Source organism: Pristis pectinata, chromosome 1 (genome assembly GCF_009764475.1).
Source record: "Pristis pectinata isolate sPriPec2 chromosome 1, sPriPec2.1.pri, whole genome shotgun sequence".
NCBI lineage: Eukaryota > Metazoa > Chordata > Chondrichthyes > Rhinopristiformes > Pristidae > Pristis > Pristis pectinata.
In genome coordinates, this window is record NC_067405.1 from 78955080 (window position 1) to 78972752 (window position 17673).

Below are 17673 nucleotides of genomic sequence, written 5' to 3' on the forward strand. Positions count from 1 at the left end.
TGTCCATATCCGTTCCATGACCAACCCTGTCATTCACTGAACTCATAACCTCCTCTTTGTTTCTACCCTCCTCGCTCTTTTCCTCAATAAATTCATCATCTCTATCAAGGGCATACTATCTGCAAAGTTATCTTCAGTGGCCTTGCACTTCTCATTATCACTGGACACAATAGCCCTGTCAGAGATCCAAAATACCCACTGCACCATCACCATGACTGAATTCAACTTGTCTTCCTCTTATCCATAATTTGTTTATTAGATTACAGGTCCTGGTAATCAACAAGTTGACATTTTGATGTTCTGTGTATTAACTCCCCAATTCCAAGAACTGCCTCAACTTGTACTGTGAGCACCTGGAGACCCTATCCATCCTCATATTCTCGCCTCTAACACCAATGTTTTTTTCATAATTGACATCACATGGATGGCTATGCCCCACATCTTGACCTAATACAAACTTAATCACAAATCTCTTGCCACAAAATATGCAGTCAAAACCCACATTATTACTTGTATCCTGAATCACTTTCATACCAGTCAAAATGTCTAATTTAACATTTTGTTTGGCAACAGAGCATGGAAGCTTCCCACCTTTCTGCACTTGTCACAGTTCACTTTGATCTCCTTGTCAGATTGGCACTGTTTATTATGTTTCTCAAAAGCATTATATTGTGTAGAGCCTTCATTACACTTCACACTTAGGATTTTACTCAAAATGTCATGCTGATCCAAACATCTTCAGTTTCACTACAACATCCAACATACCCCTACCATTACCTTTACTCCAGTTGTTATTATTCTTCCCAATAACATCCACACCAGCCCCTACAAGTATCATTATCAACTTTGTCTCCATCCTCATTGCCGATATCTGCCATAAAAACCAATGCTGGCACCATTGTATTATCCATACCACTAAAAGAATTTTCTTAAAAGTTAAATACTAAGATGAGATCAATTAAAAGAAAGTTAATATTAGTGGCAGGATGGCACGCATTGATGTTTTAAAAGGTTAAGATCAGAGTTAAGGCCATCTGTTGTAAGAGGCTCAAATCTTTGCTGACTTGCATCACACCACCAGAACCAAATTGAGATTGCAGTATTATAGTGATTTGTCATCCTCAGTAGTTTCTCTGTCTGGGGTTTTATCTACCTTAACTGGTTTAGGAAAGCCAGCCCCATCGTGGATTTTTCTCATAGAACCCTCTGATTAACCCTATAGGAATATCTTTCCTCTAGGATGGTTCCCCTCCAGAACAAAAGGCAGCACAACACTAACGTTCACAACCTGTCTTACATGTCCACTTCACTGGCAAAAAAACATTGCCCAAATGGCAGGCATTGATGAGACATTTGTCATTTATTGATCACTCTGTGAATCTACATTTATTTAAGAGTATTAAATACCAATGGCCTTACAAGTTTGTCATTTCATAATTTCTCTTCCAAACTGCTAGGTATCTTGAATGCCCCAGAGATATGCATACCTGCTTTGGCCCTGCTGCATGGTCACGTTCTTCTGTTTACTTTCTCTACCTGTCCATTGCAAACTGTCTTGTCTTCCTTTGCCCAAAATATAGCCACTTTTCTGAAGAAACTATATGCATTCTCCTATATGTACACAGGAAATAATTCTGCCTTTAGTACATTTGAAAGCTAAGCTTTTAATAATTGTTTCAATGACTGTGTCCCTATTCAATTGCTTTGTGAATTGAGTACATGGACACTCATCCCTACAGAAGTTGTAACCACTTAATACTGACCTTGCTTATTTGCTTTTTCCATTATTCTTCCCGTTTTTGAATTTCCTCTCTAATCCACATTGCTCTGTTCAAAGCAGGATGGAAGTCCATCCTACAGAAAGGAATTGGTAGCTCCTCTGTAGGTACTGAACCTATTCTGATTGAGTAAATGCTAAACTTGCAGCAAAATATTTACAATATCCTTTACGATGACTGGACTATTAGAACCTAACAAAGAAAATTGAAATGTTGATGAATGTTATACAGAGAGCCATGTGTCTCAAGTATCATATCTCAGTATTTCACTGGCAAAGCCTCTCTTCAGATAGTAGTCACTGCTGTCCTATAAAACTTGGTTTTGGAGGCAAGAGCCATTGGTAAGCAAAACATTGGGAGAGGGAGGTTAAACCTTCCAATTTTTATTCATTTTCTCATGTGAAAGAGGCCTTTGTTTGCCCAGGCTGGGTAAATTAAGTCAATTTCTCAGTGTTTAAGATGTCTTAAAATTGCTTTGGCTTTTTATAGAAGTTTGGGGTAAAGAAAATGTTTAAATTGTTAGTATGTTTGGGAAAGTTATATAGTAAATGTAATGTCTATTTTCTAAACCCTTTTCTTATGCTAAGCTTTGTGTACTACATCTAGAAGTACTCTCTTGGATTTCAAGATAAACTATTGCAGCAATCTAATCAATGCATTAAGCTAACATGTTTGAGAGACACTGGATCTGTTAACCTAACTATGGGTCTTTTTTTTTAAACCCAGTACTGACTATTTTCAAAATTGTAGGGAAAAAGAATTTGCATTAATATAATACATTTTGCATCCTGAGGATCTGACGTGCTTAGCCAATGAACTTAAATATTCTTGCATTTGTAGTATGATTTGATGGGTGCTATGCAATTTTACTTTAGATTTATTCTGACACTCCATCCTTGAAGTGATCCTAATAAATCAGTTGCTTGATAACTGCAACATTTTGGCAGGAAGAAATTAAACTGCCATTTGTACCATAATTTATTCCTTATAAATTCTCCACTGAAAGTCTGAAAAGGAATATGGTGCTCATTGGCAGAGAAACTAAGCTTTACTTGGCCTAAAATCCAGGCAGCTGTTACTCCCAGAGTTCAGCCAGGAGCTATAATATTGAATTTAATTGTAACACTTCTTGAAATTTTCCTGACTAATGACTTAAGTACCTTAAAATTACTTTGCTTATAAGACCAGCTTACAATTGTTCTTATGGTCTTCTTGTACATGTTCTCTTATCCAGCTCATTATCGATCTCGTGTTGTCTGGTCCCTGAAAGAGTCACCATTTCTCCTTTGTTTGTTCTCCTTCTTTCGCACCCCTTCTCCAAATTTTCTCTGCCTCTTGTGGGACAGCAGAAATTGGAGATGAATGTATAAGAGGGTTCTTTACACTAGGCTGCAGCACAGAGGTTTATGGTTCATTCCTGCCTTCATCACTCTGCCTTCAGTGGCGATGGCTGCTTGTGGGGGAAAAATACACAGCCCAACCTTAGTTTTGGTTGGTGCAGGTAGCTAGGGAAGCTGGTGGCTGCCTTTGGGTGGGCATAGAAAGTAGTATCAGCTCTTCTTCAATGCCCTTTGCTAGCTTGTGCTGTGCACTGAGGTAGGGGTAGTGGTGGCTGTAATTGCTGCAGCTGTTGTTGTGCCAGAGGCGTTGACCCAACTGCAAGAGCATAGCCTATTTAAAGGATATTGTTTTATTGCTAGGCAGCAAAAAAGTACAGAACTGCATCTGATAGGGACCAGGAGATATGTTATATCTTCACCAAAACCATGGAGCTTCTCTCTCCCTTTATTCCACAAGACCCAATGATTATTCTTCGGTGCCTGTTTACTCTGGGTACCCTACCAAGTTCTGCTCTTGCAGGAGCATGGACAATGATTATTGACGTGCATTTTATAGGTGGCATATGCTGCTGACAATGGGCCCTGTCACCTTCCAGCCAAGGTATCTGGAGTAGAAATCACACCTGATCTTGTGCTCCTTCAGTAATGGGGGAAAAACAAATTGGTTTTAATAAATAGCTGATTTTTTAAAAATATTGTCTCTTGGCCCTCCCAGTAATTAATTGTAGCAGCAATGATAACAATATTCTTGCACAATGACATTTTGTTGTACTACTGTGCAAATGAAATGATACAACCTCTGTGACTGTGTGGCACCTTGTAATGCCCTGAACCATACAGGCCTAGGTCTGTGAATCTACAACTGCTGGATTCTCTGGATTTCCAATTGTGACTGCTGCCCAGTGATCCTTAAGCTCGAAAGTAAGTGTGTGATGTTTGGATGGAGGCAGGGTCAGCTCACCTCTGATGCCCACATCCATTTAGGATTGAGATGCACATTACAACTTCTGTTTTCCCTGATCACATCTGAATCTCTCGAGCATCCCTGTCTTGGTCACTAATCCCACCTTTCACTTGGATCCTCAACATTCCAGCTTGTAACTCTGCATGTAAACCATGTGCATGTGTTAGATTCTTATATATTTTTATCTGGGTTCCCGCATTCTGTGTGTCCAATGTAATTGCAAACCTTGAGAAACTTCATTCAAGTAAATTTTAAATTACTGTATTATATCAAAATTAACAATATTTTAGACAGTTAACCACTGCTGAATTAACAGAAGTATTTTGTTGTGCATATTGCATACATCTATTTGAATTTGTCTTAACATATCTGGAATTAAATCTCATTCATCTCAATGACAGTGGAAGTAGAGGTTTCTATTTCTCTTGACAGAATTGTCTTTCTGTGGAAACCCATTCATTTACCTCATTGAATCTCATCCCTGCACCTTGCCGGAAAGAAGAATTGGCTTATCTTAAATTGACTTACTGGGTAGCTTTACACATCTTCATTTTCCTATCGCTGTAAAATACTCCATTTCAAAGATTTTATCCCTTTTTGATTTAAGTACGATTTTGCTGGTGCACTTAAAGGCAAAGACTTAATTCTGCCTTGCATCAGTTTGGTTTGTGATGAACAGAAGGATCACTGCTGCCCTCTGAGCTGAGCTGACTGTTGAGATTATAAAATGCAAAGAATGTTTTTTTTTATTGATATTCCTAAACCTCTGGCACTGTAAATCTCTGCAAGCCACTCTATACTGCTTGCCAACCTGCTGGGATAACTTTGTATTCGGGAGTGAAGTGACTGCATGTCAAGCAACTTTTTATTGGTCCAAGACCACATTCAGCTGAAGCAAATCCAGTGACTCTGTTCAATCCTGCTGACCAAATGTTCAGGAGTTGTTGAGATTCACTCTTAACATGCAAGAAGTGCAACAATTGAACTGGAAATTCCCTTTGTATGCATGAAACGTACATAAAACAAGTAAAGTGGATGATTAGCAGGCAGTTTTGTGTGTTCATTCATTGCTGTCTGTTTCTTTTAAAGTGGGAAGGGGTGGTTTCAATCTCCATACAAGGGAGAAGTGATTTTCAGCAACAAGCAAACTGCTGGAGGAACTCAGTGGGTCAGGCAGTAACTATGGAGGGAAATGGACAGTTGACGTTTTGGGTAGAGACCTTTCATCCGGACTGAAAGATGGAGGGGAGACGGCCAGCCTAAAGAGGTGAGGGGGAGGGTTGGAGCAAGAGCCGGCAGGTGATAGGTGGATCCAGGTTTTGGGGGGGGGGGTGGTGTGATAGGCAGATAGAGGAAAGGGAGGAGGGGAAATAGTGACAGAGGCTGGGAGGTGATGGGTGGAGGCAACAAAGGGCTGCAGATGATGGAATCTAATGGGAAAGGAAGGTGGAGCATGGAACCAAGTGAGGGACGTGGGGAGGGCAGACGGGAACAATTTGGGGAGGGGTGGGAACCCAGTGGGAGGAGAGTGTGGGTGCTGGGCAAATACAGTAATGGAGGAGGGGAAAGAAACGGGATGATGGGGGGCTGGGGTGGGTGTAGGAGGAACTGGGTAGATCAGGAGAGAGAAAAGGGGACAGAAGGGGAGCAGTTTACTGGAAGGTGGAGAATTCAATGACCTGTGCTGGAACATAGGAACAGAAATAGCCTTTTCAGCCCCAGTGGTTGCTATTCCATGAGATTGTAATCTTAGATCTATGTAACCTGATCTCCCTCCCCAGCCCATCCCCCAATATCAATTACCAAAGATGACCAGGAGAAGATTTAACTCTAAGCTTTTGCTTCCTACCTTACTGAATTTGTCATATCTCTAAATCATTCCAGTGGTCCTGCCAGAGTTAGTTCTTTCTTCTTGGGAGTACCCTTTATTTTTTGGTACTATACCATGAGAATCTGAGAGCTACACTGAAGTGCTGGTCTTCTTGTCTCCCTCCAGTACCTCCTGGTGTCTTTGGAGTATGAATGACTTGGCCAAATTGTGTGGCTGGAGTGTCAAAACAAAAAGGAAATTCATGTGACTACCACTCCAGAAATACCCTTTGAGTAATTTCCCAAATAATGTCTGCTGCTGGTTGTGGTCTTGCTGGTTGGTTGTGGTGGTTTACTAAAGCAAGTGTTTTCGGGAGCCACCCAATGTTAGATTGTAGAATTAAGTTTGAGACATCGACCTTGATTCATCTGTTTGCTTCTGGCAGGAGTGATGCAGTAACAGGCATTTGCAAATACAAGGTTCAGGAATGGATGTAGTAAAAGCAAACCAGTTATAATGGGAGATTTAATTTTACAAAGATGCAAAAGCAAACATTTTTTCCAATATATGGTTGGATGGTTTTCTAAAATCGTGTGGTGTATAGAATTGGGTCCAGTTGGCAGAATGTTCTGGATACTGTGGCAGTTTAGCTGCGAAGTTACGTCTGTATTTCTGTGCAAACTCATGAGCATAAACTTAATGTCCTAAGAATCTGTGCACTTGGACTGGAATAAGGTGCTATCTAGTATCACCAAGAATGCGATTGCTAGCAGATCTGCCATTCTTCAATTTGACTTTTAATGGTCCTGGTCTTCATACTCCAACCTGAAGATGTCACTTGCCTTCCTAGTGCATGCTTTACGTTTATTTTTTGTTTCTCATGAACCAGCACACACAGTCCAACTGTACACCACATTTACCAATTTCTCATCTTCATACCAAACTAAGTAGTTATTTTTGCACCTTGTCTATTTCATTTGCCATTTTCTTGACATTCACTTATTGATAATCTCTGTTACCAAGGAAGGAGAGACGGGGAAAGAGATGGGGTGGGGGAATTAGACTAACACCAGTTGTCTGGAAGATGCTGGAATCCACCACAGGAGACACAAGTTTGCAGACGACACAAAGGTTGGTGGTGGTGTGAATAAGTGTGGAGGATTGTCGAAGATTGCATAGGATGCAGAGCTGGGCTGACAAGTGGCAGATGGAGTTCAATCTGGAGAAGTGTGAGGTGGTACACTTTGGAAGGACAAACTCCAGGGCGGAGTACAAAGTTAATGGCAGGATTCTGGGTAGTGTGGAGGAGCAGAGGGATCTGGGGGTTCATATCCACAGATCCCTGAAAGTTGCCTCGCAGGTGGATAGGGTAGTTAAGAAAGCCTACGGGATGTTAGCTTTCATAAGTCGTGGGATCGAGTTTAAGAGCCACGAGGTAATGATGCAGCTCTGCAAAACTCTGGTTAGACCACACTTGGAGTACTGTGTCCAGTTCTGGTCGCCTCATTATAGGAAGGATGTGGAAGCGTTGGAAAGGGTGCAGAGGAGATTTACCGGGATGCTGCCTGGTTTAGAGAGTATGGATTATGAGGAGAGACTAAGGGAGCTAGGGCTTTACTCATTAGAGAGAAGGAGGATGAGGGGAGACATGATAGAGGTATACAAAATATTAAGAGGAATAGGTAGAGTAGACAGCCAGCGCCTCTTTCCCAGGGTACCAATGCTCTATACAAGAGGGCATGGCTTTAAAGTAATGGGTGGGAAGTTCAAGGGAGATATCAGAGGATAGTTTTTTACCCAGAGAGTGGTTGGGGCATGGAATGCGCTGCCTGGGCTGGTGGTGGAGGCAGGTATATTGGTCAGATTCAAGAGATTGCTAGATAAGCATATGGAGGAATTTAAAATATGTGGGAGGAAGGGGTTATATAGTCTTAGGTGAGATTTAAAGGTCGGCGCAACATTGTGGGCCGAAGGGCCTGTATTGTGCTGTACTGTTCTATGATTCTATGAATAGCAGATAGGCTAAGCACTGTGATTAATGTCGAGCTAAGTATTGAACAGATCTATGAAGTAAGTTATCACTAAGACCATTGTGCAGAGTCTAACATGAATATTAGGAGTGAGACAAATGGTCCCTTGAGTTGGACCCACCATCTAACAAGATCATGGCTGGTCTGATGTTGGTTTTAACTCTATTTTCCTGCCTCATTCCCATAAATTGTGATTCCATTTGGAGGAAGGTGAGTGCCTCAGCCTTTCCAGCAGATCTCAGATGGTGTTGGGCTTTTTAACTAATTTAAAAGGTGGCCTCAAACCTCCAGGTAATATCCATTTCAATGTTCTTGTAAGCATGGAAGTGGTTCAAATGGCTCATTGCCTTCCTTTTGAGCACAATGGATGTGAAGTGTATTGCCTTATCAGAGGTGCCTACATCCCATGACTAAGTTTTAAAAACTAGTTTCATTTTATTAAGGCTATCAAGTTTCACGTTACTACCATCGGGGAGGAGGTACAGGAACCTGAAGACCCACACTCAACATTTCAGGAACTGCTTCTTCCCCTCTGCCATCAGATTTCTGAATGGTCCAGGAACCCATGAACACTACCTCTTTATTCCTCTTTTGCACTACTTATTTGTTTTTGTAACTTATAGTAATTTTTATGTCTTTGTCTTGCACTGTACTGTTGCCACAAGACAACAAATTTCATGACATACGTCAATGACAATAAACCTGATTCTTATTATGTACCAGAGATAGAAAATGGAGTTGAGGTGCTGATCAGCTGGGTTCCAGATGGATGGAGCAGCAAGCTGAGGGGCTGAATAGCCAATTCCTGTTCATGTTTCTGTTTTTTATTCCCACAATGTCAATCTATTGGCGAGGGAAGACTAATAGTAGCTGTGTGCTTTCAACTTCTGATTGAAAAGTGCAAGACTGGAATACCTGGAGAAACCTGCTTTATGTACAGAATCTGTGGCAGTATCCCAAAATTATAAACATATGGCATAGAAACAGGCCCTCTGCCCCACCGTTTACCAACACTTTGTCCGCAGCCCACTGTACCTTGGCGATTCAAATGCTCGTCCAGATGCTGCTTAACTGTTGTGAGAGTATCTGCCTCTGCCATACTTTCTATGTTCCAACCATCCTCTGGTTGAAAAAGTACTTTCTCAGATGCCCTCTAAACCTCTTACACCTCACCTTAAACCTACACCATCTGGTCTCAGACACCTCTGTCATGGAGAAAAGTTGCTTACCATCTATGCCTTTCAATCTTGTATTCCTACATCTGAGATCTACCCTGAATACCCCCAAAATGCATCACCTTCGCATTTATCAGGATTAAATTCCATCTGCCATTGCTCTGCTGAATTTACCAGCTAATAAACATCATCTGTAGCCTTAAGACTACCCTCCTATCAAACACATCAGCTCGCTAACTGTGCCTCATCCACATCTAAGTTGTTATGTCCTTCACAGTGAACGTGGTGAAACCTGTGCAAGAAATTGGAGGGAACCAAAAGCGCGACTAGCGATTAGAATTATGAAAAGGATTTGGAGAGAGGATGATAATTAGAAAGAATTCCGGTCAATGCAGAATCTGCCAGTTGAACTGGTTTCCTGTGATTTTTGGCCTGGAGGCAAGGATTGTAGAGTCTCCTCCTCTAGTCCATGTACTGGTAACTAGCGTGACTTGGGAGGATGGATGTGTGAAATAGGTCACAGATTCTTGAATTCTTGGTAATATGAGGAGTTCTAAGCCAAACTGTGGAAAGCAGTGGATGAAACAATCCAGAAGAGTGTGGATAAATATTTAAGCTGAAAGTGGTTAAAGTGAGTGCTGAAGGTGAATTGGAAATGATAATTCTAAGTTGTATACTAGTTGTCTGGTCTCAACAAGAATTTGGGCAAAAATGAATGTGATCCCTGAGGTGAAAGTAAACAGTAGAACAAGATGTGCTTCATGCCAAGATATGAATCAAGCTGTGAGATGGTTTGAATGAGGCTAAATGTTTCATTGTCCCAAATGTCTTGATCTCTCATCTGTTTTTGGGGTATCCTATCCAAACTCTTGGGGTTGGTTGCAGAAAACAACTGAACCAAAATTAGCACCAGTGCTTCACACTTGCAAACTTTCAGAATTGGGTTTATTATCACTGACATATGTCATGAAATGTATTATTGTGGAGCAGCAGTACAGTGCAAGAGATAAGAATTATTGTAAGTTACAAAAATAGTGCAAAAGAGGAATAGTGAGCTAGTGTTCATGGACCATTTAGAAATCTGATGGTGGAGGGGAAGAAGCTGTTCCTAAAACATCGAGTGTGGGTTTTCAGGCTCCTGTACCTCCTCCCCGAAGATAGTAACGTGAAGAGGGTATGTCCTGGATGGTGAGGGTCCTTAATGATGGATTCTGCTTTTTTTGAGGCACCACCTGTTGAAGATATCCTCAATGATGGGAAGGGTTGTGCCTATGATGGAGCTGGCTGAGTCTACAACCCTCTGCAGTCTCTTTCGATCCTGCGCATTGGAGCCTCCATACCAGGCAGTGATGCAACCAGTCAGAATGCTCTCGACTGTACATCTACAGAAATTTGCAAGGGTCTGGTGACATACCAAATCTCCTCGAACTCCTAATGAAGTAGAGCTGCTGATGTGCCTTCTTCATGGTTGCATCAATGTGTTGGGCCCAGGATAGATCCTCTGAGATATTGATGCCCGGGAACTTGAAGCTGCTCACCCTTTCCACTGCTGATGCCTTAATGAGGACTGGTGTGTGTTCTCCCGAACTAAACTAGTGCATCACTTATGCAAAATTCCAGCGTGCCTGTGAATACATTGAATCAGGTCTACCTTGGCAGATTGGGGCCTGCTTTAGTATTAAAGAGCTCAACAAGAGGCATCCATCTTCCAGATGGGTGGTGCAAGAATCAAACTGCTGGAGGGACTCAGCAGGTCAGGTAGCATGGGTGGAGGCCCTTCATCAGGACAAGAGTGTAGAGGGGAAATGGGAGGTGATTTTATAAAAGCAATTTTCTAAATTTACTAAATCACCATTAACTCTCCCCAGCCTTGCTGCTGACAGTCTCCCATCATCAGCCCAAGTCCACTGCAACCATCGTCCCCACCTCCTGCAAACAGAAGTGGATACAGAGGTGGAGTTTGGAGGGAGACTATAAAGAGCCTCTGGAGGGGAACAAAATGGTGCATTGTAATGGAGATTGATGAGCTAATATACCACACTGTGCTTCACATAGATGCTCATAGCTTAAGGGTGTCTTCAAATATTTCCAGTGCTTTGGGTATGATTTTGATTAATTTTTAATGTGCTGATTTCTGGCAGTAGATGGATCTTTACTGTTTAAAGACTTGGATGGTTAAAAAGTCATGACTGAAGAGCTGCCGTTCATGCTGCTGGATAACTGAGACAAAATGTCAATGTTGCCCCTCTGGGACAGAGGCCCTCTTCTGCTCTATTCTGAGGTTACAAAGGTACATTCAAATAGATCAATAAAGCCATTAACCACATGTTGAGAAACTGTTTTTAATAGAAGAGGCAGTTTCCAGCTATCCATTCAGTACAAAGTACAAACAATTATCCAGTGTAGAAGCTCAAATGCTACTTTTTAGAAAAAAATGTTAAGAACCTTTTTTGTGAAATTACAACTTGTCTGATTGTGACAAAACCTCCCCAATTGAAACGGGCTTCAATTGTCCATGCAAACAACAGTTCCACGTGTGTCATGTTGCTATGAATATATCTAGAAAGTATTTGGGAGCATACAGTGAGAATTTCTAGCATTGGGGTTCTAATTGGTATTTGACTTAAGTTTAATCTATCGTGTATGAAGAATGACTATCTATTCATTTTTCTCCACTAGTCCATTGAATTACTATCATTTTGCACATAATAGATTAAATATAGCATGAACATTTATTTGCCAATTCTTACGCATTGTTAGCTGTAGGCACTGGTGCATTGTTCAGGTAGCTGCTATTTATTGTGACACAGGAGGGTGACATGGGGTGAGTAGCAGGGAAGCCTTGCAGCTGTACCGATGACCACTTCCCATTCCAGGCTAATAGTGACATATAGGCCAAGGTAGAGAACTGCTGAGTGAGAAACATCCTGGACACTCACGAAGCAATGCACATCAGCATTGTGTTTACATTTGGGTCTGGACATGGTGAAACTATTTGCAATGTGATGTGCAGGACTGCATAAGCCCTTTGTAGATCTATCCAGTGAAACAATTGGTGTTTATAGTATAGCTGCTTAAATATTTTCATCACTGCAGCTGGCCAAATCTTTAGGGTGATTCAGAGAGCTTGCTAGCTCAACCACATTTGCTAAGAGTTTTATGCAAAGTTAAACTGCTTTGCTATTTGGAGTGCACTATATTTGTGCTAAGGAACTGTTTTATTAAAAAAAAAGTGCCCTCAAAAGAACAAATACCTAATGGATGGCAATAATGAAATGAAGGCTTCTTTAGCACTGAGGGTTAGGGTGAATTTTATTCAGAGATAATGGGTCTTATTCCTTGAAAGTAAACTAGTTGTCCTGGTCTTGCTGAATCTCAATTTCTCTGGTACCAGCTTAGAGGAGGTGTATTACATGATTTGAAAATTGTGATGTGATTTATGTTCCAGTGTTATTTTGGCTTTTACCCAAGGCATTTGTGCAGGAAGTGTCCATTGTGTTTTATCACCACTTGTAGACAAAGTTTTGCTGGATGTAAACAAGATCATGGTACCAGGAATGTTGCAATCAAATATACATCTTTATCCATGACCTAAGGCATACTTCTGAGGAGAGCTGCACTCATTCCCCCAGCCGTAAAACTTGACCAAGGACCTGCCAGTCTGTTTAGCTCAGTCTAATCCAACAGTCATCTTGTTCATAATTGTAGGTTTTAATTCAGTGTTGCTATGTACTGTGTATAAAGCCAGGCTTTACCTTCAATCTTTGAACTAACAGTTTCCCTTTACAAGCTTACAGTTCAATCCATGAAACAAAATCTTTGTCAGTTTAATATTTGTAATTTAGCATGGGATTTAACAACTTCAACTCTTTCTTTTGGAAAGATACAGTTCTGCTTTTTTGTACGATAAAAGGATTTTATCTCCATATAAGCATATATTCCATTGAAAATCTCACAATACCAAATTCCACTTCATGTTTCAACTGAAGTTTCCAATATTCATCCATTGCTGATGATCCAACACATACCAAGAAGCAAGGGACTACCATGCATTAGCTCCGTACCCTTGCCCTTACAGTGCCAGTGTGTGCCTGAAGGACAAAGATAGTTGTGCATATTGCACATCCCAAACTTGGAACAGGAGTATGGACCCTAGGTAAAGGTTTATTTGTACAAACAGTTCAGCATGCTATTTTTAACCCCCAGAATTATCTGCCACCTTCCAAAGCTGTATACATGGTGACTATTCCCACAGATGCATCTTTCCCAATGGTTGCTCCTTTTCCAGTAGATCTGGCAGGTTGTGAAGTCGCACCTAACCAGCCACAATATGAACACTGAGATTAGTAGGGAGGAATAACTAACTACCGCCAAAATTACAAGCAGCAAGTAACTGAAGTTAGTCCACCGTTCCAGCTGATGGGAGTTAGAATAACTGCCATGAGGTAGATACAGGGGGAAAATGTGAAAGGCTGCTTGTCGCCAGTGCCAAATGGAACACCTTACTGAGGTACAACTGAAGCATTCGGGCATAATAGAATATAAACTGCACACTTCTTAAAAATTATCAGTCCACGTGTTAAAGGCAAACAGACAAAACTCAGGGATAGACAGTAATTGTACATTCAAAGAACACCTCTGACATTCATTCTTTTAAAAAGACCATTATTCTCAAAGAGAACTCCAGTGTTATAATTGGTATTTTACAGCAGTACTTTAATGCACAGTTTGAGAAGAATGCAGGTGATCTCCTTCATTACCATCTTTAGCAAGCGGTCCCTCCACAACCAGCGGAATGGCCTGGGCTGTTTGTGGGTCACTGTACAAGCGTGGCCCTCTCACACAGCCCAGGACCTGTAGTGTACCCAGTGAACCCCTGGGAAACAGCTGTGCACACGAGAATGATCTGGGATTACAGCAGCACTGGCAGTACAGGAAACTGAGCAGGAAATTAGCGTCACCGACACCACATCCCAGGAGTTTAGCAGATTTGTAACATTCCATTTATCCTCCCCTGCCCCTTACTTTCCAATTTCATTTCTTAATATTCTTAGTGTTTTGGTAAACATAAACTAAGTAACTGCAGCAGTGAGACAATTGAGTACTGTATAACATTTGTATACTGTATATCCTTTGTCCCCCTCCTCCACAATCCAGCCTCAAGCATTAAGTAGCTCTTCATCTGTTCGACCTATGGCATCAGGGTTGGAGAGGGGATCCAGATCCGCAAACAGATTAAACCAGGCTGATTTGTCCTGTGTGTTGCTCTTGTCAGCTGTAGGAAGAGGAAAGTTTGAGTTGTTAATACCAGTTCAGTTGGTAGACCCCTGGTTCCACAGACTGTGTCTGGTTGGACAGTTTGTGCGCTGCTCTACAAACCCAGCATCAGCAAGAGCAAAAACAGACTATGCAGCAAACTCTACCCATGTGCCAGTAGATGGGAACCAGAGCACTGGGTCAGAAGGTGGAGGGATTGAGGAAGGTAGATGTCAGGGCCAGTAAAAACAGACAGAAGCAAAGTAATAGACACGATGGGACAGACAGTTTGAAGTGTGTGTATTTGAATGCTAGGAGTATTATGGGTAAGGGTGATGAACTTAGAGCATGGATCAGTATGACGTTGTTGCCATGACTATGATGCCACAACTATGATGTTGTGGCCATAACAGACTTAGTTGAGAGAGGGACAGGAATGGGTGATCGATGTACCAGGGTTTCGATGTTTTAGAAAAGATAGAGATGGACATAAGAGGGGAGGAGAGGAATGGGGGGGGGGGGGGAGGAGAGAGGAGTGGGGGGGAGAGAGGGGAGGAGAGTTGCACTACTGATCAGGGACAATATCACAGCTGCAATCAGAGGGACATAATGAAGGGCTTGTCCACCGAGTCTATATGGGTAGAACTCAAAAATAAGAAAGGTGCAATCACTCTGATGGATTATACTACAGACACCTCCGATGGCCACCGAGACATTGAAGAACAGATATGCAGGCAGATTTGGGAAAGGTGTAAAACTAATAGGGTTGTTGTCATGGGGGACTTCAACTTCCCTAATATAAACTGGGACCTCCCTAGTGTAAGAGGTTTAGACGGGGCAGAATTTGTTAGATGCATCCAGGAGGGTTTCTTAAATCAATATGTCGATAGTCCAACGAGCAGAGGGGCTGTACTGGACCTGGTGTTGGGTAACGAGCCTGGCCAGATGACTGACCTTTCAGTGGGAGAACAGTTAGGGAACAGTGACTACTACACGTTTTAAGACAGCTATAAATAAAAATAAGTATGTACCTTGTGGTGGTGGGGGGAGGGGGGGCGCGGTATTAAACTGGAGCAGGGCAGATTATCGGACCATTAGGCAGGAACTGGGGAGAATTACTTGGGAACAGCTGTTTTTGGGCAAGTCCACATCTGACATGTGGAGGGTGTTTAATGACCAACAGCACAGAGTACAGGACAGATATGACCATGAGCTTAAAGGACAGAATTAATAGGTGCATTTCACCAGTAACTGCATTCCAGCACTTAAAGAGAACTTTGCTTACTCTATTGTTCACTCCCAATAAGGATGCTAACTCATATCTCTCTGTTCCTGAGCATGCTGACATACACTAGGCATCTCCTTTTTCTCCAGGATGAGGTCTCTCCCTCAGGTATCCTTCCTTTCTCTAAGTTCCACATAAGAATCTAAACACAGAGTTTTGGCAAGCTAGTTGACCATAACACAATCACATATCTGCCTACCACAGTGGAGTTTTGGGTTCTGGCTGATGTCCTTCTCATTCCATCGGTAATTGACTCTGAAAAACAGTCGATTCCAGATCACAACATGGACCCTCCTTCATCTACATGGCTCTGCTACTCCCTGAGGAAATTGGCTAACAATGTCCCTAATGACAATCATTTCATGTCTTTGGCAGTTCTCTGCAATGTAAAGAAAACTTCAAATTCTTTTTGTGTGAAATCCTGTTCCTTTCTGTCATGCTCATGTTTCGAGTGGAAGATTCTGCTAATCTTGGAGAGACAGGGAGACTAGTTAAGGTGTGAGTGTAGAGCTACAAAGGTGAGACCTCTGCTGAGGATTCTGCTGATCTTGCCCAGTGAAATGTTGGTAGATATGAAACTAACTATCTGACAATTTAAATCACAGCCCTACCATCAATCTCTCCCACTAACCTTTGGATGGGATCTTTGGTAGGTTCTGGGATGGATGTGCTGGTACTTTTGGCTCTGGTTGTTGTGGGACTGGAAGTGGCACTGGCTGTGGTTTGGGTGGATCAGTCCAACCTTAAAAAGAGAAAAGTATAATCAGTACATTGTCCTCCAAGGGCACTACAAGCTGTGATAGTAATGATTGTACATTGGCAATAGAAGGGTTGCTCAGCTCCACCTCATATACCTGCCCAACCAAATGAACTTTTAAGAGAGAATTCTCTCTCTGATGGTTCAAATTTGACTTTAACAGAACCTACTTTATTCTCCTTTCAAAGACTATATCGTGGAGACCACACTGGAGATTGTCACGAGGTGACCCATTACAGAGCACTCTTTCTGGGTTTGACTGCATTGGACCACTGATTCAGGGCACAGTTTGTCTCAACCAAACAACTGTAGGAATTCTGAGATTTGTCCCAGTATCTCTGAGCTAAGGAGACAGAGAATAAGATTAACCAAGGTCCCCAGTTTTGATTGCTATCTAGTGAACCCAACACATTAATTGTTGTGTGAGGACAGTGTGAGGCTCAGAATGTGATGCTCTCCATTACCCAATATCCTGCCAACTTGGACTGAAAGGCATTATGAGTTGGGCACTTCTCCTAGGTGCTTATCTTCTTCAGGAGCATACCCTTGGTGGGAGTCTGGTGAGGTGACAGGCAGGGGAGTATACAGTAATGTCAACCATATGCATATTATACACACATACTGACAAGCGCTCAATGTTGTATGGGGAGCACATACATGTCCCCCTTTGCCCCCACCACACATATTGGACCAGATCAGATCAATGAACAGGGACAATGGAGCACAGTGCGCAGTGAACACATGCAGAGGTTGTGGATTTGCTTCGGCTGTAGTAACCTCTGGTTAAGTTCCTGGACTAACAACCCAATCGTCACAAGTGCAAGTATCAACAGTGGGAGGTTGTTAAACAGATTAATTAGTGAGTCGGAGCCAGAAATAAATGAGCAGGACAAACCGTACTGTAGCAGCCCACTGATGCTGCTCCTGCCACTCCTTCTCTGGGGGCCTCAGTCTCACACACTCTGGTCCACTCTGCCCTTTGGGAAACAGGGATGGGTGACAAATGCTGGCAGGCTACCCTTGCTCAACAGAACTGACAAGACCGAAGACCTCTCAATGGCCAAGGTGTAGGGAAAGGAATCAATGAGTCAATTAGGCAAAGGGTCGCTTCTGGCGGCAGGTTGGGACTGGGCTTCAGTCTAATCAGCAGTAACGGATGGTTTGTAGTGAATAAGAAGTAAGGGGAAGCTGATAGTGATGGCACAACACTTGTACACAAAATAAGTTGCAGCAACTGAACACTCACACAGAGAGATATCTTCTGCCTTTGTGTTTCTG

General features: G+C 42.1%; 1 protein-coding gene across 3 annotated transcripts in view; it reads right to left on the reverse strand.

The window, feature by feature from the left end:
• Positions 1-11425: 11425 nt before the first annotated feature.
• ical1 (islet cell autoantigen 1-like) overlaps positions 11426-17673 on the reverse strand; it is a 109372-nt gene continuing 103124 nt past the window's right edge. For all 3 annotated transcript variants that reach the window (XM_052023459.1, XM_052023452.1, XM_052023467.1), the window contains 2 exons: positions 16270-16380; positions 11426-14372 (listed from right to left, as the gene is read on the reverse strand). In XM_052023459.1, coding sequence (XP_051879419.1) covers positions 14257-14372; positions 16270-16380 — 227 coding nt within the window. In that variant the 3' untranslated portion in view covers positions 11426-14256. The remainder of the gene's footprint in view (positions 14373-16269; positions 16381-17673) is intronic.